General features: G+C 39.1%; 5 protein-coding genes and 1 long non-coding RNA gene across 10 annotated transcripts in view; 3 read left to right on the plus strand and 3 right to left on the minus strand.

The window, feature by feature from the left end:
- Positions 1-26: 26 nt before the first annotated feature.
- On the minus strand, positions 27-3,926 carry elovl8a (ELOVL fatty acid elongase 8a). Its single transcript, XM_088395624.1, has 8 exons — positions 3,775-3,926; positions 3,118-3,184; positions 2,846-3,033; positions 2,216-2,296; positions 1,923-1,979; positions 1,717-1,831; positions 1,512-1,639; positions 27-505 (listed from the first exon to the last, which is right to left on the minus strand). Exons 1-8 carry the CDS (start codon positions 3,778-3,780, stop codon positions 323-325), a joined length of 825 nt encoding a protein of 274 aa, XP_088251750.1. The 5' UTR covers positions 3,781-3,926; the 3' UTR covers positions 27-322.
- Positions 3,927-4,056: 130 nt separating this feature from the next.
- Positions 4,057-7,148, minus strand: selenop2 (selenoprotein P2). Its single transcript, XM_088395625.1, has 5 exons — positions 6,986-7,148; positions 6,428-6,684; positions 6,106-6,318; positions 5,907-6,015; positions 4,057-5,683 (listed from the first exon to the last, which is right to left on the minus strand). Exons 2-5 carry the CDS (start codon positions 6,652-6,654, stop codon positions 5,417-5,419), a joined length of 816 nt encoding a protein of 271 aa, XP_088251751.1. The 5' UTR covers positions 6,655-6,684; positions 6,986-7,148; the 3' UTR covers positions 4,057-5,416.
- Positions 7,149-8,098: 950 nt separating this feature from the next.
- On the minus strand, positions 8,099-10,392 carry LOC148387644 (THAP domain-containing protein 1). Its single transcript, XM_088395622.1, has 4 exons — positions 9,960-10,392; positions 9,574-9,733; positions 9,304-9,479; positions 8,099-9,034 (listed from the first exon to the last, which is right to left on the minus strand). The coding sequence occupies exons 1-4, from the start codon at positions 10,107-10,109 to the stop codon at positions 8,651-8,653; spliced, it is 870 nt and encodes a 289-aa protein (XP_088251748.1). The 5' UTR covers positions 10,110-10,392; the 3' UTR covers positions 8,099-8,650.
- A 226-nt stretch (positions 10,393-10,618) lies between these two features.
- toe1 (target of EGR1, exonuclease) lies at positions 10,619-13,566 on the plus strand. The gene is made up of 8 exons (XM_088395620.1): positions 10,619-11,026; positions 11,116-11,156; positions 11,257-11,353; positions 11,480-11,638; positions 11,830-11,943; positions 12,050-12,198; positions 12,327-12,489; positions 12,691-13,566. Exons 1-8 carry the CDS (start codon positions 10,913-10,915, stop codon positions 13,312-13,314), a joined length of 1,461 nt encoding a protein of 486 aa, XP_088251746.1. The 5' UTR covers positions 10,619-10,912; the 3' UTR covers positions 13,315-13,566.
- Positions 13,567-13,816: 250 nt separating this feature from the next.
- On the plus strand, positions 13,817-16,188 carry tmem53 (transmembrane protein 53). Its single transcript, XM_088395623.1, has 3 exons — positions 13,817-14,119; positions 14,286-14,389; positions 14,479-16,188. The coding sequence occupies exons 1-3, from the start codon at positions 14,065-14,067 to the stop codon at positions 15,178-15,180; spliced, it is 861 nt and encodes a 286-aa protein (XP_088251749.1). The 5' UTR covers positions 13,817-14,064; the 3' UTR covers positions 15,181-16,188.
- Positions 16,189-16,642: 454 nt separating this feature from the next.
- The window catches only part of LOC148387647 (uncharacterized), a 54,954-nt gene continuing 44,620 nt past the window's right edge, over positions 16,643-26,976 (plus strand). For all 5 annotated transcript variants that reach the window (XR_015862707.1, XR_015862708.1, XR_015862706.1 and 2 more), the window contains exon 1: positions 16,643-16,818. This is a non-coding gene — a long non-coding RNA (uncharacterized LOC148387647). The remainder of the gene's footprint in view (positions 16,819-26,976) is intronic.

Here is a 26,976-nt window from a genome sequence, read left to right on the forward strand (position 1 = left end):
AAAACAAAAGTTGAAACGTTTACAAAAACTGTTTAAATTTTTTATAACACGTTAGTAATCCAAAGTTATGATACAGGTTTGTATTCATTGGCTTTGCCTCTTTAGCTTCTGATTTCAAGCTTTGTTGATTTTGTCTATGCCATCAAGTGGATCATTACTGAATGAAACAGCAATCATATGCATTATGTGGGAATTGTTTTCAGACACGTTAGAAAATAATTCGAGCCAACATACATATAAAATAAACCTTAGATAAACTGCTGAGTAGTCGACTCACTCTCAACCGTTCTTTCCTCCATGCAAATATATAAAATAAATTTTCTCACTGCTTCCATTTCCTTTGCTCATTGGTCCTTGATGTGAGGTAGCTGTGGTAGTAAAAATGACTGAAGAGTGCAATGAGGGTGGAAGCGTAGACAATCACGATGACGTTCAACAAGTCAGGGTAATCGCAATCGGCGAAAAAGTTGTAAACGGTGTGCAAGGTTACCAGGAAAAACTGAAGCTGTGAAGAGAGAGAGAGAGAAAACAGGAAAAATTATATGAGATTTCAAAAAAGTCACACTTCTATTCAACTCTTTCCCATTGGAAGATCAAATTCTTATCAGTACAGACCAATTACACTCATCGCACAAAATATTTGTTGAGTAATGTTTTTAAAAAAATGCCCATGATGGATTTTATTTTTCACAAAAGTGAAACTACAATACACATATGCAGACACGGCTTCAGGTCAGCCAACTGTCAGAGAAGACTATTTGCGGGTCACCACTGAGGTCGCCATAATTATTCTTACATAATAGAAGCCGTACAGAGAAGAAACAACAGCAGTCATCATTATAAAAGACAACAGATGGTCCAGAGCTGAGCTACAACTGCAACTACCAGAACAATGACCAACTAATCAGGAGTTTGTCGCACACCAAGCGCCAAGATAAACACTAGTACACATCATTATTGAAAAGACGTTTATCGTGCATATGGGCCAATAAATGATATCTCTGAAAAAAAAAGCTACTTGGGGAACAATTGACTGTTTTCTTTGTGCAGTCAACGCCAATCATCCAAAATGATTGTATCTGAAGTAGTGAGTGATTACTAAAGACTGCTTTAAGGCTGTAGAGATTTTAAAACTGTAGATCACAGGTGTCAAACTCAAGGCCCGGGGGCCAGATACGGCCCGCCACATCATTTTATGTGGCCCTTAAAGACAAATTGTGCATCAGATTCGTGTGTTATTACTAGAATTGCAAATTGTCTTCACTTTTAATCTTTTTTTTTTAAATATTTGACCAGTTTTTATTCGTCTGATTTGAAAACAAGTTATTTGTCAGTTTGTTTTGTCGCATTTACTGTATATAATATGAGGTGCTCATATATTTATTTGGGTTGATTCATAATAGACCTCCGAAAGAAGGCCCGCGATAAAAAAAAATGAGTTTGACACCCCTGCTGTAGATGGACAAGTGCAACCAACATGTCTATTCAATGCTAATGCTATTAATACTAACCAGCTGTAGGATGGTAAGGTAGTGTTTCCACCAAAGATATTTGGTCATACTTGGTCCAATTGCCGCAAGACCATAGTAGGAATACATCGCCACATGAATCAGGGAGTTGACCAGGCCACTAAAGAAAGCTTTGGGCACATATGACACAAGGAGTAAATATGTGCACGCTTAATGATATATCAGCTTTGTGTATTTGCAAACTCACACTGGCCCCCTGGTGTGAACTTCAACCCTACCCAGCAGTTCAAAATCATGGTGCTGTGATGGTAGACGTGGAGGAAGGTCAACTGGCTGTTCTTTTTCCTCAAGATGAAAAACATCTGGGTGACAGAAATAGTAAATAGATGCTAATCAAGGTTCCTTTTGAATTATGGTCAATATATTTGAACCAGAAACAATAATCATACTTACTGTGTCACAGAACTCGATATATTTGGAGATGTAAAACAGCCAGCACACACTGGCCATCTGCGCAAAATGGTCAGAAAAGGTTTTAATTAATTAGTCTGTTGTCAAAATATTTTACAGTAATTTAGGAAGAAAATTAATCTGTATTTGATAAATAAAAAAATAAGAAAATACATAAATACATACAAAAATAAATAAATAAATAAATTTAAATAAATAAATAAATAAATTTAAATAGATAAATATATTTAAATAAATAAATAGATAAACAGAGTTTATTATATATTATATATTACCCTCACGGACAGTGGATCATTGCTGTAGTCAACTGGCTGACACAACAGACTATAATTTGCCATCCAGGAAGATACTGTAAACTGCAAAAAGAGAAGAACAGGAAACTCAAAGGTAATGTAAAGACAACAGTTATGTTGTTAGTTATTTTTTTTTTATAACTTCTGCATCAGTAAAGGAAATGGAACAACACTGCCATGTATCAGTTTTTTTTAAGAAACTGTTGAGCAGGAAAGATTTTCCATTTATATGTTAAAAAGCACAGCTGACAAGGTGTCAATTTGCACTTGTGGGCAAACTGAAGTTACCTTGCTACCTCAGAAAAGCACCTTAATTGTAGTTAAGTGTTACTTCTGAATACCACTAAGGGCTCTATTTATTGTAATTGTAATTTTGCGTCATTGTGGGTAAGAACACGGGATGTTATTCACCAATCAAAACTTAAATTAACTTTCCAAATGAGAAATTCCAGCTTATTTCTTGCAAATCAAATTGGAGGCAGATGAATAAATCAGAGCGGATTCATTTGTTTGTAACTCTTATTTTTCTAAAGTATAGTTGTATCTTTTCCTCCATATATCTGAATTAGCCCATTTTGTTCAAAATTAGTAATAGAAAAATAATAGTCGTACCTCATAGAACATGTATACAGACAGGGAGACCATCGTGAAATTGTAAACTATCAAGACAAGTTTGAGGTTGACAGGCTCCTTCTTTGCCATCAGCTTCGGCCCAACCCAAACAACGAATAGGTAGCACATAATTATGAACCCAACAGGTACAGGAGAGTAGACCAGCAGCCAATTTTCTATCCTTTTGTCTAGACAGAGAAAAAGTACATCAAGAACATTCCAGAAATGTTTTTGTGATAAAAGGATAAAAGGAAAAGATAGTGAACGCATACCTCCCTTTTCCAGAAATTCTTCATAGGATAAAGAGGCTTTTTGCCATAAGGTGAGCTCCTGGGAACCCTGAATTTAAATAGAAACAATAAACATTGTGATACAAAATAAGCAACCAAGAAACACAAATATAGAGGTAATAGATAAATATTTAGAATAGCATGTTCTGTAAATGCCACATGCTAGAGAGAGAGTGAGACGTAGAGAGACATCCAACCAGTCACACCCAAGGACAATTTTAGAGCGCGCTAACGGCCTACCAAGCATGTTTTTGGGATGTGGAATGAAACGGGAGTACTCCAGGTAAATCCACGCCGAAATGGGGAGAACATGCAAATGTTTACAAAGGAACACCGGAGCAAGAATAGAACCCTCTGAACTGCGAGGCCGACATGCCCCACCATGCCAGCCCCACCCTGATATTACATTGCATTAATTATACATGATTTCTGTTGATTACATGATGAAATGTAGAAAGAAAATTCATTAACTTGCTACAAAGAAGTGAGATTTAACTTGTAGACCAAATGTCAATCAATGAAGAGTTTGGCAATGGAACATGCACACACCTAAAAAAATATCCTCAGCCACCATCAAACTTCAATTTTACTAAGAAGCTTTTACTATTCTAGTATATACTGTTAAGCATGAGGACCTACCTCCATTTAGGCGGCGATTTATTTATTTTCCTCTTCAGTTCCAACACCAGTCCAACTCATGCTCCATTTCAAACGTCAAAGTGAGGTAATGCAACTTCTCATTGAAGCATTTCCTGTTCTGCAACAATAAGTCATATTGCCTCCTAGCGACACCTCGCAACTTTCAACTGAATCATTTCTAGGTGCAACGGTTTACTACTTTCACTACCTACTTTCACGACTTAAGTTTGGCAATGAAGCAGGGTCAATATTGAAATGCAAAAACAATAACAGAAATAAGAATTCACCATTCTAGATGTGTTTTAATTCGTGCACAAACCTTACACACTTGTGACAGATTTATTTTACTTTTGACTACCTTTCATTACTTTTCATACATTCACAGAAGAACTTATAATCCCTTCAAATCATGCTTCAAAGAGTATTTCTTTCTTTTTGCACAAGCACTTCTAGCAAGTGGAAAAACTTGATATGAGTAAGCAAACCGCCCATACAGGAATGTTCCACCCATGCAGGAATTCCATTGTCATTTGCATCAGACTCATCTCAACAGAACGAACTAGCAGGTCTAAAATTCTCAGTTTTTAAAGTACACCTGATAGATACTTTCATTGGAATTGTCATTGTTTTGGTTTTGGTAAAAGATAACTATGAAAATTACTCTTCTGATATCTACCAAATCAGTGCAACCTTTAAATTTGAACACTATCTAATCTGAAAGGGCCCTATTTTCATTCCCAGGGCAAGTTCAGCACAAAACGCAGTCTAACTGTATGCATGGGTGGAGTTTTCTTTCTTTGAGGATTTTGCTTGACATGTGCAGATAGAATAGGGCACAGGTGTCAAACTCAAGGCCCGGGGTCCAGATATGGCCCGCCACATCATTTTAAAAACGAGTTACTTGTTGTTTTGTAGCTTATACTGTATATAATATGAGGCGCTCATACATTTATTTGGGATGACAGTCATAATGGCCCTCCGAAAGAAACTATGACTACAATGTGACCCGTGAAAAAAATGAGTTTGACACCCCTGCAATAGGGCGTTATGCGCCGTTGTGGGACGGAAGCAGGTGACTCTCAGCCAATCGGAGTGGTGACAGAAAACCGACATATCCGTATGAATGACTTGCACATGAGTCATAACAAGTAATTTCTCTTAAAAACTTGTGATAAATAAGTCTCATAAAAATTAAAGTTGTGCATCCCCAATGAAACGAATTAAAGAAATAGCAACACCAAAACCTTAGGACTCCGTACATGTTGTAAAATAATATAATTATATAATAATATAATTAATATTGGCATTAATTACGGCAAATTCTAATTAATGAAGCACATGAAAGACAAAATGTTTGTACACAATAAACATACTGAGGTGTACTTAGCATCTTCTGGGTCTGTCTGAGAAACAGCAGCTTTCAGTCCAAATTCAGCGTCTCTCCTTGCACATCCATCTGCAGCTTCCTGTAGCCAGGTTCAAGACTGTAGACTTCATTAATAGGAGCACACAGGGAGGAACGAAAGCAACTGTTTCAGCTCACTTAGAGAAGACAGCACAATCTTGTTTTCAGTACAGACAATTCCCTTATATTTTACTACAACTGTTGAAGATAAATGTCTACTCAAACCCAATTGTTCTCCTAATGATCTTTTACAGGATGGAGACTGTGGTTTGAGGGCGGATGATGGTGATGAAGGTGACCGAGGCTTCCAGTTGTATTATGCTGCTGTTGATGATGATGGTGAGTCGGATGGTGGTGCTCTATCGGAATGATTTTAGGTGTTGTTACTGTCATTTTGGAATCCACTGCATCCACTTGATTTTTGGGTGATGCTGTGGTGTGGTTGACATTAAATGGTGGTGTATCATTCTTTGTGAGAATGCCATTTATTGTTGTAAAATTAGCCTGGGGAGTATAAAAAAAACATTATTAACTATTAATCTGGTCTCTCAGCCTCTCACATTTTATATTCAGCAAAATAATATGATGAAAATATTACAAACAGCAGTATGATGCAAAGTCATTCAATTCCACACAGCTCTTTTTAGTAGATCTTTTTAGATTTTGCAGTCCCGTCAATTTATTTGATGTGTAACAATATTGCATTTGTGTTGAAGTGATTACTCACAGTGCAGTTGCAGATGTTTTTAAGATAGGTGGCTCTGATGGCAGCCTCAACATAAGGATATTGCAAGAAGCTGTATGGAAGCACTATATGGAATGTGAGGAGACCACACCTGGACAGGACATGAAAGAATGACCTTTGACATTTGGAGTTTCCTTAATGTTGGGAAAGCCAAGCCCTGCAATGTGTAAGATTATTTCACCTGTCGTAGACCAAGAAGTCATCTTTGTCACCGTCCAGCACCCCCCACACATCATTTTGAAAGGGAGTCTGTTGGTAAACTGGAACTTCAGGAGGTGCTTTTCTTTTCAGCTCCCAGAACATTGCTCTGGACTGAGGGTCTTGCTCATTAACTATCATGAAGGAAACCTCTGTCAGATTGTTACGGTTCAGCTTGTCACGCAGGCCTTGGATTCTAAAAATGGACCCAGAAAAATGAAAAGGTTACTAGTGTTATCTTTCACACAATCTCACCACCACTGCTTTTAAAGTAATCAATATGAAATATGAATTGGTTTTCTTACTTGGAGGCCTGAACGAGACAGAAATGTCAGCTCGCCTTGAGTAGTGCCACCACCACCACACTTCCAAGCACCATCTGCATGGGTGCTTGTCCTTTTATGTCCCAATAGGGGGCAGGTTTACAGATCCTGGTGCCTGCATCCTCCCCCTCTACTAATAGACTGGCTTGGGAGGCCAGGAGCAGGCCTGGCAAGGCTGCACATGTCCACAGCAGCAGGGGAGAGAACATTGTCCTCTCTGGCTGTTGAAACACACCCACCTGAGAAAGGGCATGAATTTAGTCTTAGTCATTTACAACATAGTGCAGGAAATAGTCTGTAAATTTGTAACAGTAGCTGAAATCGTACATTTGGTTGATAGACGATAATGATCAGCACCATGGTGTAATATTTTTTTTACATAATACCAATACTACGACTAATAATAATACATTTTATTTGTTCGCTGCCTTTCAAGACTCTCAAGGTTTCTGATGATATAATAATCATCATCAAGTGAAATTCATATTTACAAAATATAAATACAAAATCTTTTTTAGAATTCTAACCATAACAACTCACCTCTGTTGTATCCTAGCTGTCCTATTGACCTAAAGAGAAAATTAGATCTCTGCTGTTTTTGAAGCTTCTGCGCTGGACTCTTCCCCCCTAAAATCAAACAAAGAGGTGGAGTGAAACTCTGTCCACAAACAGTGCACCACGTGTCTATTTAAAGTGTTTAAGGTTGATCAAGTCCGAGGTCCATGCCTCGTAACTTTCTCCTGTTTAAAAGTAGCTTGTGTACAGTATAACAAATCCAACAAATTCTCACTTTTATCTTGGATTATACATGACAGATACCTGGCATAGTAGGAAAGCAATGAAGTCAGCTAGTTTAGGATTAGTATACTTAATGCGTTAACCGCTTTATGATGCATCCATATGGCTTCAAATCCATCAAATTTACTCTTTGGCATTCAAATTAAGAGGTAACAGTGTAAATGTAATATACTATACGTGTTGTCAAAGGCTACTGTATTTTCTGGACTATAAGGGGCACCTTAAATTCTCTCAAAAGCCGACAGTGCGCCTTATAGTCCGGTGCGCCTTATATATGGACCAAATTCCTACATCTAAACTGGCCCGAAGCATTGTGTCATGAAATCAACCATAAGTGGCCCGCTGAAGACTATGAATCATGAATCAAAAAGACTATGGATCCTTATTTTGTGATTATAACGTAATTTGTTGCGTCTGAAGTTGAAATAAAAAAGATAAAATGGAGAATGATTTGATTTGGATTAAAAATCTGACATGATGCATGAATGGTGCGTCTTATAGTCCGGTGCGCCTTATATAAGGACAAAGTTTTAAAATGGGCCATTTATTGAAGGTGCGCCTTATAGTCCGGAAAATATGGTACTTTTAAGCAATTAAACTTCTATAAATCTGGGTTGCAACAATGAAACTAAAATAAAATGGTGACAACAGCTGAGATAGAAAAGAAAACCAGTGGTCTACAATATTATGGGTAACTAAATGCCATGTGACTCAAAACTCACACAATGTGATCTTTGGAACAAAGTAAGAGGCCAAAATCAATGACAATTATCAGTGCAAGAAGAGAACCCAGTGCAAAGTTTTTCAATACTTTAAATAGTCGGCTACTCGCATTACATAACGGTATACATATAACACATTGATCAAACCAATATTTATTTTTAAACTTGCTAATTTTTATCCAATGTGTCCAATTTCAATATTGAGTGCCTTACCTGGAAATAATCTGTGCAGGCACAGAGAGAACAAATAGAGAAACAAACACGATATGCTTCAACAACAGAACTTTCATCTTAGAAGTATCATAACATTTTACCCATCGAGAAAAATGTGTTAACATGCTACATGCTTGTGCAATTGCAGGCTTTGTTGTATAATTTTTCTTAGTCTGACACATCATTATTAATATTTTCTGGATTATTGTGGTCTCTTGTATTTTTGTGTTCCTTGGGTTTTCTAAACGAGTCGTAAAATGAGAAAAAAAAGTTTGTGTTTGGTCTGCTCGTGGTCACGACTCAATTGGTTGCATGTTTTAAGTTTCTTAACAAATCTCAGCATACTTTTGTGTAACCTCGTGTTAAGCGCGTTCTCCTGCATCTCATCAAACTTAAAGAGCATCCTTAATTAAATGGTGCCAAGCAAATAGATAGCTCTCATTTGCTTGATGAGTCACGCAAACAGCAGAAATCAGGCCAAGACATCAAGAAGGTCTTTCTCATCATTGTCGCCAACATCTTCGGTTGGGCTATCACAGGTGGCCATGAGTCCCAGGCCAAGCTCTGCCAATTCCTCACAGCTCATGTCAGTCGTTACCATGATCTTGGTTTCTAGGCGGTTACATAGAGTCCGGTAGGAGGGTAACGGGTACCCCAGCTCTCTCAGGTACTCGTAGCCTTTGGTGCCCACCGCGCTTCGAATCTTTCTAGCCTTCAGGATAGTCTCTGGAGACCAGACGGCTCGGCGAGACCGCTTGGTGAGAGACAAAGCGCGGATCTGGTCCTCATATAGAAAGTTCTGGAGTCCCTTCTCAATACGGTCAAGCCTGTAGAGACGTTTCTTCATCTCTTCTGCCTAAGACACACAAAGCAATAGACGGTAAAGAATGATTTCTTGCTGAAGGCACACCCTAGAGTTAGTGAGTTGATCTACTGCACAGAGATTCCAGATTTTAATCTAAATCTCAGAATTTGCATAATCTGCATGCTTTTGTGATTCCAATCAGATTTTACTGACAGCTCACCACATTCCAAAAAAGATGCACACTTAGACATGGCAATCGAACATTGGTGTGCAGCCCTTCGACTGTATATCAATCCATACCATTAAAATCGCTCTCTCACCTCCTTTTGTAGTCTTATGGTGTGCTGCATCTCTTTTTCCAGCTGTTTTTTGAGGAGATGACATTGTGTGCAGGACTGCTGGTCCACAGCTGGCCTATCTCCATCCTCCTCTTCCAGGCCAAGCAGAGGAGTGCGTCGAGCATAGCCATGGTCACCAATATTCAGCTCCTTCTCCACTACAGGCAGAACACAACTATTCTATCGTACTTCCTTATTCTGCTGGCCATATGGTTTAAATGGAGGTGTAAAGTAGGGTAGAGTAGAATTTACCTAGCTCAGGTTTCAAGGGCAGCATAATGAATGGAGTAGTAATTGCAGGGTAAGGAGGGTCTCCGGCACTGAAGAGAGTTGGGATGGCATTGGGCTTCAATTTCTTTCCTCCAGCTGGGGATTTTGCCAACTCCTCAAACTGACTCGGCTCAAAATGGTCCTACAATATTGAGAGGATGATGTGGTCATATTGATAGATTGATTTAAAAAATAATGTTACAATAATAAATACAAAATAAACATAATACATGAACATAACAACAGAAAATAAGCGTGGCAAGGATGATCAGATTACTGTTTTTTTTTTACATAAAATCACTACTCCTTAATAATGAATATTGTGTATATTTATTTTTCACAGAGGGATTGACAGATACTGTACTCACTTGGCATAATCTCGAGTGTGGAGTTGGTTCAAAATCGCGTCGGCAATTAACAACCCATTTCTTCTTCCTGACAGGGTCTTTGGGAAATCTATACAGTTGTTTCCCGATGCTGGTTGAATTGGAACAATTAGGAGCCGAGCATCCACCCATTGTACACGAAAACAAACAAACAAAATAACACCTGCGTTAATAGTATTGTTGTTGTATGAATTTGTTATGCTGACAAACAGGCACCGCAGAGGTAATCATCTTTTTTTTTTTTAAGCAAAACTGCACATTTACATTGCTTGAAAAAAAAATAATTTGTCAATTGTCAGCTCACTCACATGACGAGACTGATTGGCATAATAATGGTAATGTATTAAACCTAAATTACAAAACATCCGTATTCAACTAAGTCTTTCTGACTTTGTTTGAGCCAAAATGGCGACCTCGTTTTCTAGTTGGGCATTTGACGTCATTTATGTGCCCGAATCAAATGCCTGAATTAAAAAAAAAGCACATCGAAACACGCTCCAAATTAACAGAAAGTCTTGACAATATATACAATAAAAAACTCTCAAAAGATTACTTTGAGGTGTATACGAAATTATATTGACATCCTAAATATTATTTTGGAAAATATCGCTGCTGGCCAAACAGGCTCATGTTATCTCTCTATGTGTATGACGCTAAAGGACCCACGGAGCACGTTGTGGACAGTCGTGTTTACCTTCCGATTTATACCCCTAGTCGGCATTCATATAGTGACTCTTATTTGTATAAACAGTTATTATTGCATTACGACTACATTACGTTATATAAAATCGAAAGAACCTGATAATGCAAATTATTGGTAGGGTTCTTTCCCCCTCCCAGCTCAGCTATTTCAACTAAATGCACAATTGACGCACGTTCGCGATCCTTTTCGCTGTCCATCAATATAAGCAGCTTCTACTTTTGAGAAAGTCAAAATGACATCCTCGTTTGTTGTTCCTGTTATTGATGTTCAGAATAGCAACTTTAAAGAACTTTGGCCTGCTATGGTAGTGGCTATTAAAACATCTTCCTTCGTTGCTGTTGATACGGTATGTGAATTAGAAAATAGGATTAAATGCTGTAGTAGGAATAAAAGATGCAACAAATGACCCCTACTTATTGCAAGTTATTGTTGTAGGAGCTGAGTGGCCTTGGAAATAGAACATCATTGCTTGCAGAGTGAGTAGAAATCTTCTGACCTTCCTAATTTCAACTGGAATTCCTCCGAATCTTATTTTGAGGCCTTCTTGCTAATGTTGTCTTGACGATTGCGTTTCAGATCTATAGAAGACAGGTATAAAGCGATTTGTCATGCAGCCCGCTCCCGCTCCATCCTCTCCTTGGGAATTGCCTGCTACAAGATGCTCAGCGATGAGGTGCAAAAGATGAGATATTTTCTGCTTTGAATTTGAGACATATGTAAACTAGCATAACATTAGCTGAGTTGATCTCATAAATTATGTTGAAGCTCTAAAATGTGCCCTTCTCACTTTTGATCCCAGGCTGCAGACACATACCTGGTCCAGGTATATAACCTCACCTTACTGTGTTCAGAGGAGTACATCATCGAGCCCCAATCAGTCCAGTTCCTCGTACAACACGGGTTTGACTTCAACAAGCAGTATGCAGGGGGGATCCCCTATCACAAGGGTAACGATAAGGTAATGATCCCATTTGAGCTTGTTGAAAATTTGGTTTGTAATTTTTTTCACCCATCATCTTGCTGTCATTCAACTACATGCTGTGGAGCCAAGCGTATCATTACTACATTGTTTGACAGATTAGAAAAAATAATGCAAATAAGTGTTGGGCTGTAGTTTTGAGGTTTCCTCTCTTTCTCTGTTTTTGCAAGGGAGGATCAGACAACCAGGGTGTTCATATCCGGGCTTTATTTACTGAGCTGCTACGTGCAAGAAAACCTCTGGTGCTCCACAATGGCCTCATTGATATTGCTTTTCTCTATCAGGTAGGATTTTTACATTCATTTGTCCCGTTCAGGTCTTCTGAATTGAGAGATTTCTTAAGCAGATAGTTTTCAGAACATTTACTTAATGGATTTTTTTTTTTTTTAGAATTTCTATGCGCATCTACCAGATCGTTTAGCCACCTTTACAGCCGACCTCTCCGAGATGTTTCCTGCAGGCATCTTTGACACTAAATATGTCACGGAATTCGATCTTCGCTTCAGTGCCTCATACCTGGAGTACGCCTATAAGAAATGGTGTGTATTTTCTTTCTGTGCATACATGCTAATGCAAGCGTCTTGCTCTGAGAAAGTAATGGGAAGGATATACAGTTAATGTCTGTAATGTATTTGACTGCTTGGTTGTCTTTCTCTATTCCTTCCAGTAAGTTGGATAACAGTCGAAATGAGGCCTCTGTTGAAACTGGTCGTCATGTCTACCTGGAGTTCTGTCAATATGCCGGCGCCATGTCCCGCTATGTGGACCACAGAATCTGTCCAGCTGGAGCTCCGAACTCGGAGAACACTGAGATTTGCCAGTCCTTCTCGGTTAGTTTCACCTAAACTTTGATCATAAATAGTCCAAGTGAAGCATAGTTATTGTTTGGAATAAAAGGGAATGGGAATCAGTCTGGAGTTTACTTATCTCAAGTTAAATACAAATGGTACACAATTTTTTTGTAGTCAGCAAATACATTTTTGCATGTCATCTCCTATCCTGTCCTAAATTTTCTGTATTTGTCTTTTCAGGCATTTGGGTGGTGTTCAAAAGGCACCAAGTGTCCTTTGTCCCACGACACTGACCTTATCATTTTCCAAGATGATAAATCAAAGGATGACAAAAGGAAAAAGAGGAAACGTCAAAAGAAGAAGAAGAAAGAAGAGGTAGAGGATGACTCCTCCAATTTGGACGGTGCTCCCCAAAACAAAATGCCCCATTTGGAATTGAATTCAGAGGAGGGTCATCAAGATGTGACAGCAGGGTTTCTGGAAATTACAAATTTGATGGACAGTAATACTCATGAAGGTGAAAATGTGAAAACAAATAGCGAGGGGAATGAATTAGGTGAGCACAACACAGAGTCCACAAACACTGAAATGACCGGAAAAAGTGAAAACAAGGCAGAGTCGGGCACCCACCGAGCCGGCTTCGATGCCTTCATGACAGGATACATATTTGCCTACTCGTGCACACTGGTGAAAAAAGAAGAAGTGAATGCAAGCGGAGAGGAGCAGATATGGCCTCCAACCTCCTTCAATAAGGTCTACCTCAGTGGCAAGTCAACGCCCCTCAACATAGTAAAGAGCACCTTCTCCAAGTCATCCAAGGCCCACATGCAGAAGATGGAAATGGTTTGGGGAAAAAAGAAATAGAGGATGGAGGATAAAAGACGAATCTATCAAGTGACTTTGGAAATTAAAAAAAAAGGTATTTCTAGATAGAAGGATGCTCATTGGGCCATCATCATTAACATTCTCATGTTTTAATTGAACTTTTTTTATAGAGAAAGCTGAAAAAAAGAGTTCTTATTTGTTTCATATTATGTTCTGTCAAGTGCAGCTGAGCCTGTGTTGAATTGAAAGTGCTATGTAAATAAAGGTAAGAATCTTCGTTTTCAAAATGGTGTGATGTACTTTTCTACTTAAATTTGTACCTAACCTTACTAGATCTGGTAGCAATTTTCCCCTACCCATTTGTCATGCATCTCATCATCAGTTTAACATTATATTTTGTGTCCTAAGGATTTTTATTTATTTATTTTCTATTTCATTATTTTCTTTCGTTTTTCTACATGGTTCAGTAATATATACTTTTCTGAATGGAGTGGAATCTTTTTAAGCTCTACTGCATTCATTCCCTGCATTATAATTTTGTGAAAAACAAAGCACACACCTCCTGTACAGGAGGGGGCAGCATTGTATCATTTACGTAGGATGATGTTTAAGAGGCCATAAGGAAGAAACAACTTCCGGCAATGCACATTGCCGTTAGTTGAGGTGACAGTCCACTGATAAACTGTATTGCACTGTATATATTATGGTACCCTAATGGCTTAATCATCCTCGCTCACTGTAATCAATCTTCCAGTCACTTAAAGCAAGCTTTGACTCCTACGAACTGAAATGGAAAATGATGGAATCGACTACAATATTGTGTTTCCAGATGAAGCGACTATCGGTGAGCATCGTTCGACACCTGTGCCGTATTCTAGTTAGCCTAGCTTACGTGCTAACTTTTTCAAATCGGCGTAAATGTCAATCTCGTATTTGCGTGCTAAATTAGGTTTACATTTGCTTAGTTTGGACGTGATAACATTAAGTGCGCATCCTTTTTCCTTTTCCAGAGGCACACTGGCAGGGAACAAAAGAGCCTGTTGTGATATTGTTGGGATGGGCAGGCTGCAAAGACAAACACCTCACTAAGTACAGCTCCATCTACAATGAACAGGTAAAATGTTTTATTGTTAATTTGAGTTATTATTTATTTGTGTGTTTTGGGGCTATCTTAAATTATTTTCTGATTTTCTTCCAACACAGGGTTGTGTCACTCTCCGTTACACAGCTCCACTCAAGACTGTATTTATCTCAGAATCATTTGGATATAGAGAACTTCGCTGTACAGCCCTCAAATTGCTGGAGATCCTCTATGACTACGAGGTGGAGCAGAGCCCCATTTTCTTCCACATATTCAGTAATGGTGGCTTCATGCTGTACAGATATATTATAGAGCTTTTGCACAACAACAAGCAGTTTAGTTCCCTGTGTGTCATTGGGGCTGTTGTGGACAGCGCTCCCGGTAGTGGGAATGTCATCGGGGCTGTGCGGGCACTGGCAGCCACTTTGGGGCCAAAAATAAGTTCTATTTTGAAGTACCTCCTGCTAGCAATCTTCGCAGTGACTGTTTTCCTACTGCGAATCGTGCTATACCCCTTGACAAAGTATGTGCATAAGAACCATTACGATGCAGTGCAAGATAGGCCACCCGTCTGGCCACATTTCTTCCTCTACTCTCGAGCTGATCAGGTGATCCGGCCAAAAGATGTCAAGCTCTTTGCAGATACCCTCAAGCTTAAAGGTGTTCCAGTGGACAGTTATGATTTTGTCTCCAGCGCCCATGTGAGTCATTTCCGGGAATATCCGGAGCAGTATACATCCAAGTGCCGCCATTTCCTAATTGCCTGTATGAAGGACACCGATGGGACACGGATAAGGAAGAGACACCGGATTCAGGATCAGTGAAGCATGGAAATGAAAGTGGTGTTCAGTAAGCTGACATCCTAACAAAATTCTCCAGGTAGTTGACATTTTTTTGGTTAATCGGATATGTACAACAATTGAATTAATTTGTCATGAGTTTGAATTATTTTTAGCACATGCCGTCTCAATTTTTTTTTAAAAAATACACACAAAACAGGTAGTTGATTCACACTGGATGAATGGGACTTAATAGAAATTTGATTTAATGTGTTTGATATGTGATGCCTTATAGGTTAGTATTAGTAGTTGGGCAAGTGAATTGTTATAGATATTGGAGCATATGCCTGCAGTATGTAATCTTTGAGATGTAATGGTGATTTTCATGAAGTTGAAAACCTTACCAGAGTGTTGTAAAGTTAAATGTGGAGTTAAAAAATGGAACATAACACATTACGGCAGATGTCAAAGATGAAATGGCTTTTGATTTGCTTTTTTTCCCAGAAGATGTTGTGATTCCAGGGTGGAGTGAAAAAAAAAAAAAAACTCAATTGGCGATCAATGCATTGTGGTTTTTAAAAAATCTACACAACCCTATTCAAAACCTATCAAATTTTTCTTTTTACATATAAAATGTAAAACCAAGATGAATCTTTTTCAGTTCCCACTTTTCTTTTTTAAACCTTCTTGAGTGCCTCTGATTAATTCCAAGTTCAGTTGTTAATTTGAAACTTCTCACTTCCCTTCTTACCTAAGGCCTCGGTTCCAGCTGAAGTAAAATAGACCCAGACACTTTTGGTGATGTGGGGTGTTGTCCTTGTGACAAACATCCTAACTTTTGGAATTCTGGCCACAAAGTTCCATCTTGGTTTTATCGGCTCTCAACAGTGAGTAGCTGATGTGATTTTTTTTTCTCAGATGAAACCAAGGTGAAATCAACTTGAGAAAAGACTTTTTGTTTCCTTTGTATGTATCCTCCACAGGTTTCAAGGTCTTCTTCCCAACTAATGTGCCTTCAATGAATCAGACTGCTAATAAAACTTCTCAACCATACTTGCGTTTACAGTAATTTGTCCTAAATGATTGCTGCCTGCTATTTTCTGTCAATATGTGGAGCTGTAGAGAGGAAAAGAAGAGAGTAGTTTGCATATGGGCACAGCCAAATAAAAATCAATCATTCTTTCATTCTACTGTATGCTGGGTCATCCACAGCTATTTAAAACCAGTACAGATGCTTGGAATGCAAGTGCTTCATAAATTCTCGTACTCTAACTTTTGAAGGTCTTTAACATGTTGAGTTAAAGTGAAATGATTCTTGCAACTTTACAAGGTTTAAAAACAATGCCCAAAATCTGGCCCGTGCTTAAATTTAGACCGACCCGATGCATTGTGTCATAAAATCAACAATATGTGGCCCACTGGCACTATCGTGGGGATCTGCACGCCCCGGGTCGAGCCATAGAAATGAAACGCATACCAACGGGAACGCGCTCATGATCGGGTGCGAGCGCGTTCTCACCTGTCACTTCCCAGTTTACGCGCAGACAGGTGTCCATTTGCAAGATCAGTGACAAACATTTCCTCATTCAAATGTTTGCACGCCAAGGATTATGAGGACGCTAAAAGCAGGGACGCTGCAATTGATGCTGCACAGGGAAAGGCAAGATTATCCACGGATTTCTGGTGAGAACTCTTGTCTACTTACTCCTAACTGTACAAACACTATTCCACTCACAGTGATTGCAAACAACAAAAAGACTGGTTTATTATTTTGTGATGATATAGTATTTTATTGCGTATGAAGTTAAAATAAAAATAAAACGGAGAATGATTTAATTTAGATTAAAAATCTGACATGATAGAACCTGGCCTGCTTACTGCAGTTGAAACACCAATATAACCCTTGTCATCAATATAACAATAATTAAACTCAATAAATGCAATAAAACAATCAAATTTCATAAAATCGTTTATTTGTATTTAATTTATTATTATATTTTATCTTTAACTATCCAGTTAATGCAATTGACAATGGATTCTCATTTGCTATATCAACCTATCTGCAGACAGTATCACAACATTTCCTGAGGAGGGCAGCATTGACTCACATTCCACATCCTTCTATAGATTCTCAAGTAAACAGTGCCCTGGGCTTCAGTAAAGACACTGCAGCATCAGTGTCACACTTTAGATCTTTCATGTTTGCACTACTTTGAGTTAGCTGTGGTCTCGTGCTTCACATTTGTTTAAGATACTGTCCCTAAAAGTTCCTAAAGTGTCTCATGCAGCAGGTTTATGCAGAGGGCACAAAAGAGCTCACGATGGATGGTTGATTGGAAGGATGGATGAAAAGACGAGGTAAAAAATGAGGCCTTGACGGAAGAAATTACCCCACAAAGTTAATGAAGTCTCACAAGCTGATGAGGGGGAAATTGCTGCGAAGCAGGGTCAGCGCTTTCTCTTTAGCCTTTCCCTCTTTTGCAGAAAATGGCTGCAGTCAAGAACCATACTTTTAGAGGACACAGACCACTTCAGCACAGCAATTTGACTTGTGTGTGTGTGTGTGGGGAGTGGGGGCGCACCAAGATTAATAGTATTAAGTGGTAGCACTCAGCATTACAGTCTCGATATTCTTTTTTCCCATTCTGACAATCGCAGGCAATATAGCGCACGTTGCCTTAGTTTCATTGACTGTGATTTACATTTTACAATGTTATGTCAGGTTGTGATAGACAATTTAAGAAAAAAAAATGCATATATGTCCATGTTCCAATTGAGCTGACTGACAATTCGACCAAGCCTAGCAGATATTTCAAAAAATGTCATTCTGGCTTTTTAGTTTAATGTCATTCTCAATATGACTTGCTTGTATTTATACACACGGTGACATTTTGGATGCTGCTCTGTGAACTCGCCTTCTAGATCATTGGATCGGATGTGCACGATTTTATCTGACAGTTGCACACACATACAATATCAGATAATATCAGATGGCAAAACTCTGATCTTCTTCGCTGTCTGGTTATTTGTTGATTGACATTTTGATTTTAAAGCTGCCTTTCTTTGACTTTTCGACCAATGATAACAAAAAAGAAAATACACTTTTTCTCTTCATTGTAGTTTCTAATCAATGTCACAGGAACATCTAATATATACCGATACTTGAGATCGATACTTCCTCCTAAATATAAGTTAATTTTGTCCTATCTGTAATTTTACACTTTTATGTAAATTAAATTAGAGATTACAGATTTGACTCCAGAAAAGACTTGTTTTTATTATTTCCAATGGGGAGATGAACAAATTCAAACAAACTGCAAACTTATATATTCTATACATTTTTATTGACTTTTTTTCCCCTGGCCATTACTAAAATGTTGTTTACTTACAGAGAGGGGGGGGGGGGTCCACTTCTTGTCCCCACTGTATAATGTTAGAAAATCTACTTTGTCATATACACCATTATATTCATTTTATGAAGGCTTAGCCCTCTCCACACATTATCTCTCCTTCCAAGCACAAACCACACGCAAGCTCCCACTCAGATATGTCACATTGGGTTTACCGGTCCGTGTGATACACCCTGTTTTGAGAACCTGGCTTTTCTTCACCGGCGTGCGCCGCATGACTGGCTTTATGATTAGGTAGAGTGGGCAGCGGTTGAGAAGTAACTCAAGTCAACCCCTAATGAGCAAAGTATCCCGTCGAAGTCAAGTTTTGAGACAGCATGGGGGCATGGACATATGGAAAGCCACAAAAAGAAGCTTATGCTTCATGAGCACGCACAGCTTTCCCTGGGTCGAAATCCAGAAGACCAAAGTCTTGGTGCCTTTGAGTAACTTTAAAAGGTCTCCTGGTGTTTTGGATTGAAGAATGAAGAGGAAATTGATGTGTGGAGTCTGAGAAGGGAATCAGTTTTTGGGGCAGGCAAGGAGGTGTCCTCACAATCTACCCTGGGCTATCTCATCCTCTCAGCCCTCTACTTAAGACCAAAAGAGGGAAGCGAGGCGATGGAATGTTAGATAAAGAGAGAGCCAAAAGGCAAGGAGAGAGAGGAAGATGGAGAGTATGAGGAGCAGCAGTGTAGCAGCCCCTCAGCATGTGTGCTTCTCGTAGCCTATTCAAAGCCAGCGTGCGCACGTGTGTGTGTTCCTTCACAGATGTCCTTGAACAGAACCCCCTCGGCTGTGCGGATCCCTGCTGCCACTAGAGAACATTTGACAAGCAGCGGGCTCTTGTTAGAGCGCTGTCAAATTAGAGGTGTGTGTGTGTCTTGGGTAAATGTCCGTGGGAGTGTGTGTGTGTGTGTTTTTTAGGCTCACACTGTCAAATTAAAAGCAGCAAACAAAATGTGCATGTCACACAGACAGCCTGCTACTGGTGCTTCTTTGTCTATTTGCTTGTAGGTGAATATTTGAACGTATGTTACATGCATCATTTTTTTTTTAACATTCTTTCAAGCCAAATATGTTGAAAGAACACAAACACCTCTCGTCAGGCAGCAAAGACTTCATACAGTGCCTTCTAAAGAATCTATTTGTGTTGCTCCACTAAAGAGCCTAATGTTACTTTGCCTTCATTAAGAAAAAAATGTTATGATTTATGCAGTTGCCGGCTGACTAATATCTTTAGAAGTTTTTTCCCCCTTATCTTATAGCTGGGCGGCCGATTCATCTTCAAGAGTGATGAAGGGAGGTTGCTCTCTATGCAAAACGCATTAAAGCTAAATGAGGAGTCTATTACTCAAATCTGCCTGATAATCCGTTAGCTAAAGACCCCTGGCCGCTAACTAAACAGATTATGTCATTGCTACTACCACTGGCTTGACAACTGTACACTCCTTCCATTCTCACACACGAGTATACAAACTTGCACAGTTGTGCACAAACATTGGCAACTTGAGCATCCCTGCATGAATTTTGACTTTTGGCCAGTTTGTTAATTCCATTTTCACCAGCACACTTCATAGAATTAATTCTCTACTCTCCGCCCACTCTTTATTTGCTGTTTATTGTGTGTGTGTGTGTGAGAGAGAAAAAGGGATGCGCAGGGGACTCATGAAGAAGCCGTGTTTGTATGAACATGGGCAATTCATCATGCCTTGATTAACATACAAGCTCATCCTCCCTCTTGTTCTCGCTGTGCTTTCGGTCATGTGGTGATAATTACAAATAATTTATTCCTACCGGTTAATTGTCTCCTATTTTTTAACAGAGGGCCGCTGTTATTAGAATCACATTTTTATTGAAGTTACTTGTTTCTCCTTGACATCACGTCAGCTTATCCAATCAAGCAATTTTTATATTGTGAGATCAGGAGCAAGTTTTGTTTTGTATGCCGTCCCCGGCTATACAATATCTGTGACGATCACTCATGCAGCATGCAAACTAATCACAATATTGACATTTTGCACCGACTCTAATGTTATCATCTGAAACACTAGTGACTGCGCCAGCTGGTGCCTCCGCTGTGAACTAATGCAACAAAGGGAAAACTAGGGGGGAATAAACCTTGAGGTCGAAACAGAATCATGCACCGCAGCTGCTTCACTCAAGCTAATGGACCTACACGGACCTGCAGTTTAATCCTGCTCCCACCACCGGAACCAGGGAAGCATGCATGAGGAAGTCAGAATTTTCATTTGAAGAATGAATGGGAAGAATATACTGTCCATAATGACAAACTATCAAATTATTATTTTTTAAAATTTATTTAGTATCATACATTTTTTTATAACTGTATTTATTATTTATATATACGTACATTCAAACTTTAAAATGATCCAGTTTTACATAAAGTGACATGACCAAGATCCATCTGTCACATTTACAAGATGATTTCATCCAACGGGTGGCAACATTTACTGTATATTATATCATATATCATCATTAGAAGCAAAAGTGACACAAGCAATACTAAGTATTGGAAATGCAGCTGCTCATTTTTGTGTCATCTTTAGTGTGGACATAGAAAGGACCTGCATCACACACGGATGCACAATTTGGTGCAAGAAGGTCGGTCTCCAAGTACCCATGACCAACTACTTGCATTTGCCAATCTCATTTTATGCACAGACCCCAGCGAGTCAAAATCACAATTCTATTTTTCTGAAATTTTTTTCCCCCTAAGTTATAATTCTAAAAGTAATCAGCTCGGCTTGAGACAATACATGATCCATCCAGGTCAGACATCAGTGTCCCTATCATGCCAGACCTTGCAGAGGGTTGACCTATGCTCAGCCTGTCTTGTTCCCAATGACCGTTTGTTACTAATTAATAGACTGAAGGCCATTGTGTCATGCTGAATGGAACACAAATTATATGCATTATACATGACCACATCTCCTTGCACTGCCAGACACACAAAACTAAAAGATTCAGTCAACAATTCTACATGTCGGCCAATGGGAATAAATGGAATTGCAAAAATAAATTCAATTACAAGCTACAAAATTATCAATTCAAAATTGTTAGATGATGGGAGCTTTACAGTTTGAATCCCACTGCCTAAGCTGCATTGAAAAGTAAAAAAAAAAAAAAAAGATAAATCTAGGCTCTTAAATGGTTGGTGTGGCTCTTTGAGTCCTTGGTGACACTCACTGGACACAAACCCACACACGTGCACATGGTAGCAGAAGTTAATGTATAAATTGCCATTATCTAAGCCGCCGCCAGTGGCAGTGGCACCCCCACCCCCTGATCACCTCAGCTGACAAAAGTTAATTTGCACTAATGATGTTTTACTCCTCTCATTATCTTAAATCATAGTCCCTTCCCTCCCCCTTCCCTCTTGCACAAAAAGCAAAGGAGAAATGCAAATAGCAAGGTGCAAAAAAAAAGATGCAAAGCAAAAGAGCCACAGAGTAAGTGTGTGTGGAATAACAATTCAGAAAACACTCAGCAGTTTGCAACTGGCATTGTTTCGGACGAAGCTGATGTTCTCGAAAACAGCTTTCTGCCCTTATAAATATTTTAAAGCATGGTATAATTACCAACGCTACTCAAGATCATTTTTGATTAAGAGATACCCACGCTCAAGTGTTTTTTACTGTACACCCTGCCAAAGAGTTGTATTTATGTTGCAGGCTTAAGTGGTGGACAAATAAGAGTTGAAGTCTAACAAGTCTAGTGTTTAATGATTTAATGAACTTTTTAATATGTAAATTGGAATATTATAGTTCCCAGTGTGAAATAAGCTAATGGGTATTTTAGTGTACTATATTGAATGTAGACCCAAATTATCCTGCAGAACTTTATAGAAGGCACATTAAGATTTTCAAACAGAGGTAACTAATATCCACCATAATAATACTTTCCATTTAATTGTTAGTGTGTATCATGCAGTCAAGACTCACTCATTAGCATAGTTGTCAATAAAAATGACGTTATGTTATGGACCAGTCTTACTATCTGACTTGTTTTGGAGGAATTTATTCTCCTTTTTGATAATTTACCATTTTATACAGTGCATAACACCTCAAGAAGGTTTTCCGGTTGTTGTGTGACCATAATTTGGATGGTCATCCATTTCAAGGAGCTTGATGGATGTTAACATGTACACAGCTGCTTTTATGTCCTTAGTGACATAAGCAATCATTCAACACCACACACGCACACACACATGCCGGGAGCATGCCATGTGAGTGATGATCACTCGCTATGAAGGGGTGAGGGATCAGGAAGTAGCTTTCGTGACGGATCAAAAGGTTACATGGCAACCAGGCGAGGGGCTTCCTGCATGACAGAAACATTCTTCAAAAGGACGGCGGCCAAAGCGATCAGTCCTCCAAATAGACAGCGTCCAGTATCTAGGCTGATGTGTTTGCTTCATCTTAAGACATCCTGTCTGTCTGTGTCTTCATCTTCATCACGTTCACCCTGATCTGGCCCTGATGCTCTCCGCAAAGGGTGATTTCGCTTTAACCTGACACATTTCCCATAAACGTCATTCTGCTTTTTTGGCTCATGTTAACTTTTCACGTGTCACCTCCATTCACATGCTTGGAGGAATTTTATTTGACTGCATATGAAGCATTTTAAGTGTCTGTGGCTGAACCATACTATTTTGGAGTTAAAAAATGATCAATCGCTATTAATCAAATTTCTCACGAGTCAAAACTAGACTTTTTAAAGAGATGGCTAATTAATTTGATCTCTTTAAAAGCTTGAACTTTTTCTGATTTGCAACAAAACATTAACAAGCACAGATCAATTCTCACTTGTTTTCTCAACAAAATTAGCAAGTCAAATGAAGACAAATGCTAACAAGAAGTTACCTTCAGCACAATGGAATGGCAGGAGGTCATCAAGTGATGAGAGGTTGCACGTTAAGTGACTATATATCATCATATCATTCTTTTTCTATTGTACTTGTCCTGTGGCCTTCGGGAAGGTATAGAATCACACCACCCCAAACATAATAAAGGTAATTTACTACTGAAGCAAATTCCTTAGCTCTGGGCCTCCACTCCATGTTAAACAGCCAGCTGACCTTTAGCGTCTGATTTCATAAAGAGGGACAAAATCAGATTAGCTCTGGACAGGAAAGGTCAAATGCACTAGCAGTTGTGGTGGGAACGTCGCCGCTAGCCGGCAAGAAATACACATTGCGACCACAGCTGTGTGGAGTGCATGCCCGAGTGTGTGTATGCATGGGTGTGTGGCAGCGCTACTGACGGCAGTTAGCCCTTGTGGCCTCTAGAGCCGTTAGCTGAAAGGGCAACATATCTGACATGGGTGCCGTGCTCCCTTTTTATGGCCCAGTGACCGCACATGCTGATACACATAACCATGTGCACATTGGCTGTGTGAGGACATTTCATCCTTGCAGTTTTTTTTTAAAAGCACAGATACAAACCATCAGCCACGCCTTATATATGGACCAAATTCCTAAATTTAAACTGGCCCGAAGCATTGTGTCATGAAATCACTCATAAGTGGCCCACTGAGGACTATGAATCATGAAACAAAAAGACTATGGATCATTATTTTGTGATTATAAAGTAATTAGTTGCATCAGAAGTTAAAATAAAAAAGATAAAATGGAGAATGATTTGATTTGGATTAAAACTCTGACATGATGCATTAATGGTGCGCCTATAGTCCTTATATAAGGACAAAGTTTTAAAATGGGCCCTTCATTGAAGTTATAGTCATTATAGTCCAGTGCGCCTTATAGTCCGAAAAATACGGTATATAAGGACAAAGTTTTTAAAATGGGCCCTTCATTGAAGTTATAGTCATTATAGTCCAGTGCGCCTTATAGTCCGAAAAATACGGTATCTATATTTTGATATCCATCCATCCATTTTCCGAACCGCTTAGTCCCCACATAAGATTAAAATCTGTACAAATAATTTTATACTATTCACCAACTCAGATGTAGTCCTAAATGAAATATCAGTAAACAATAACATACTTCTTACTGACTCCAATCTATCGCTACAAAAAAAAACTAAGGCGTTGGGTAATACTGTCAGAGGTATTCCTTTAACAACGCTTATGAATGTACAAACTATTCCCATGGATGGTATGAGTACACTTCTGTGCAAATGTGCTGCAGCACTGGTTAACAAATAGCTTACTGTATTTCAGTAACTCTAAGTTTCCTTCTTGTGTACATGGTTGAAGCATTTGCATGTGTGTCTGTGTGTGTGTGCGAGACATGGTTAATGTTGATTGGGCTGCCTCACAGCAAGATGTTGACAGTACCATGTCTGCTGAATGAAGGAGATGATGGTAACAAGCACGGGGAGGCGGTCAACACCCCTCCTGTTTACAATATGGAGGTACTCAACCTGTCGAGACCATAACTACTGCATACAACTATGTGTGTGTGTGCAAATGTGTGAGTGCAGTAATACCACCTTGTCCGCCACCACTTTGTTGTCACATGTCTCCAGCTTGCTATGTGTGGGCATACCAAGGGGGTGAGAAGGAACTTTGTAGTAAAGACAAGACACACACATAGCGCTAATTATTCATGAGCAAGGATAGATGCATTTTTTTGGTGCCCAGTCAGTGCTGTGTTAGGTGACTAGGACCAGGACCTTCTAAAGAAAAGGAATTGGGGCCCAATTCAGCACTGGCCATGTCATGGGCTTGTGCACAGCAGTTGACATTTGGAACATGGATAGTGAGGAAATTCATAGTTGTCTTAAAAAAACAAAGGATTGTATGAAGGGAATCAGAAAAGAGACCCATAGCTCACGTTGTGAAGGTGACTGGCAAACTCCTCGGTGCCCCATAGACACCTTTTTGTAAAAGCAGGTAAAAGCCATACTGGACTTTGGAGGACTTCATCTTCTCCATTGCTTGGAGGTCCTTGCCTGAGGCAGGCCCCTTAAATAGGACAAATAGGGTTACACCTTTATCGCCACAGCAATAAATTGCTTAATTTACTGTACACACTACAAAGGTTAACTATAATCACTGCATTTTCCTGTGTGTTTTTGTTTTTACTTGCCGACTGTGACTTGGACCTTTTTGTACCTTTTTCTTATGTTAACTGTTTTAAAACTGTCTTTTCTTTCTATTATTATTATTTAAAATGATAGGATTTATAGACTTATATGGGAAAAAGCATAGAGACTAAGCATTAGGAGGAATGATGTGAAAGTAAATAATCCCAGTTAGACTAAGACATGTACAAGGGCCATAATGGCTCCGATTTAATTGCGCTTGTAGAACACCTCAAGTTAAAAGCTAACACAGTTATCATAATAGGCCACGCCAAACGTCAGCCAACTCACTTTTTTTAAAGGCAAGCTTAATTTCCCATGATGATGATGATAATGATCAAGTGGACAACATGCTCAGAAACAATTAGCGCTAGCTGCTGAAGTGGACATTTTCTCTCAGTGGAACATCAAGGGCCAGGGCATAAATAAGTCCCCTTGTCAGCGATTGCCAAGTGACAGCTAATGACTCCCATTAATATGCAAAATAGACGCCATTTTTCTTTCCTTTACTTCATGTGTGCGTGTGTGTACGTGTCGGATACTTTCATGCACTTGGTCTGCCCAGTGCAAAGTGACCAGCACAAGAACATTTCTAATTTCGAGTCAATTATGTCATTGAGCTCGTTTGGATGTTCATTTGTATGCAAATGGGGAGACTGTTGAGTAAGTAGAGTGAAACTGGCATCAGACAACATAGGACAAAATTACTCACGAAATGTTGACCCACATGGACAATTTGTTGGACCTGCCTCGCATGATTCTCCAGATAATGGATGGACCATACAAAAACCTTCACATTCGATTTATTAGGTAATGAAATTACGATACTTTTTCTATTGAAGTAATCCAAGAATAACTAATAAAATTGCATTACGTCAATATTATGGTATGTGGATTATGTTACTAACCACATTTATTAACAAGTACCGTATTTTGCGCACTATAAGGCTCTCAAAAGCTGACAGTGCGCTTTATAATCCGGTGCGCCTTATATATGGACCAATATGGATTCGTGGATGAGGACTAACTTATTAAAGTGAGCTTTACGTGTTTATTTTGTGTGTTGTGTGATATTAATGTTAGAGCAACGTTGCGTGATTGATATATTGTTATTGTTTTCACTACTTCGAGTGTTACTATATTGTGATTGTATTAACGTTTGAGCAACGTTGAGTTATTTATTCTATGCGCCTTATAATCCGGTGTGCCTTATTTAAGGACAAAGTTTTAAAATGGGCCATTCATTGAAGGTGCGCCTTATAATCCGGTGCGATTTATAGTGCGGAAAATACGGTAACTGTAACAATAACTTGCACCGATTAGTTCTCTGTGGTTCTGAGCCAGGGCTGCGGTTATGATCCCCAAGTTGATGAATCTAAAAA

The sequence above is a fragment of the Syngnathus floridae genome, chromosome 14, assembly GCF_059516105.1.
Source record: "Syngnathus floridae isolate MCC-2025c chromosome 14, RoL_Sflo_1.0, whole genome shotgun sequence".
In the NCBI taxonomy this organism is placed as follows: domain Eukaryota; kingdom Metazoa; phylum Chordata; class Actinopteri; order Syngnathiformes; family Syngnathidae; genus Syngnathus; species Syngnathus floridae.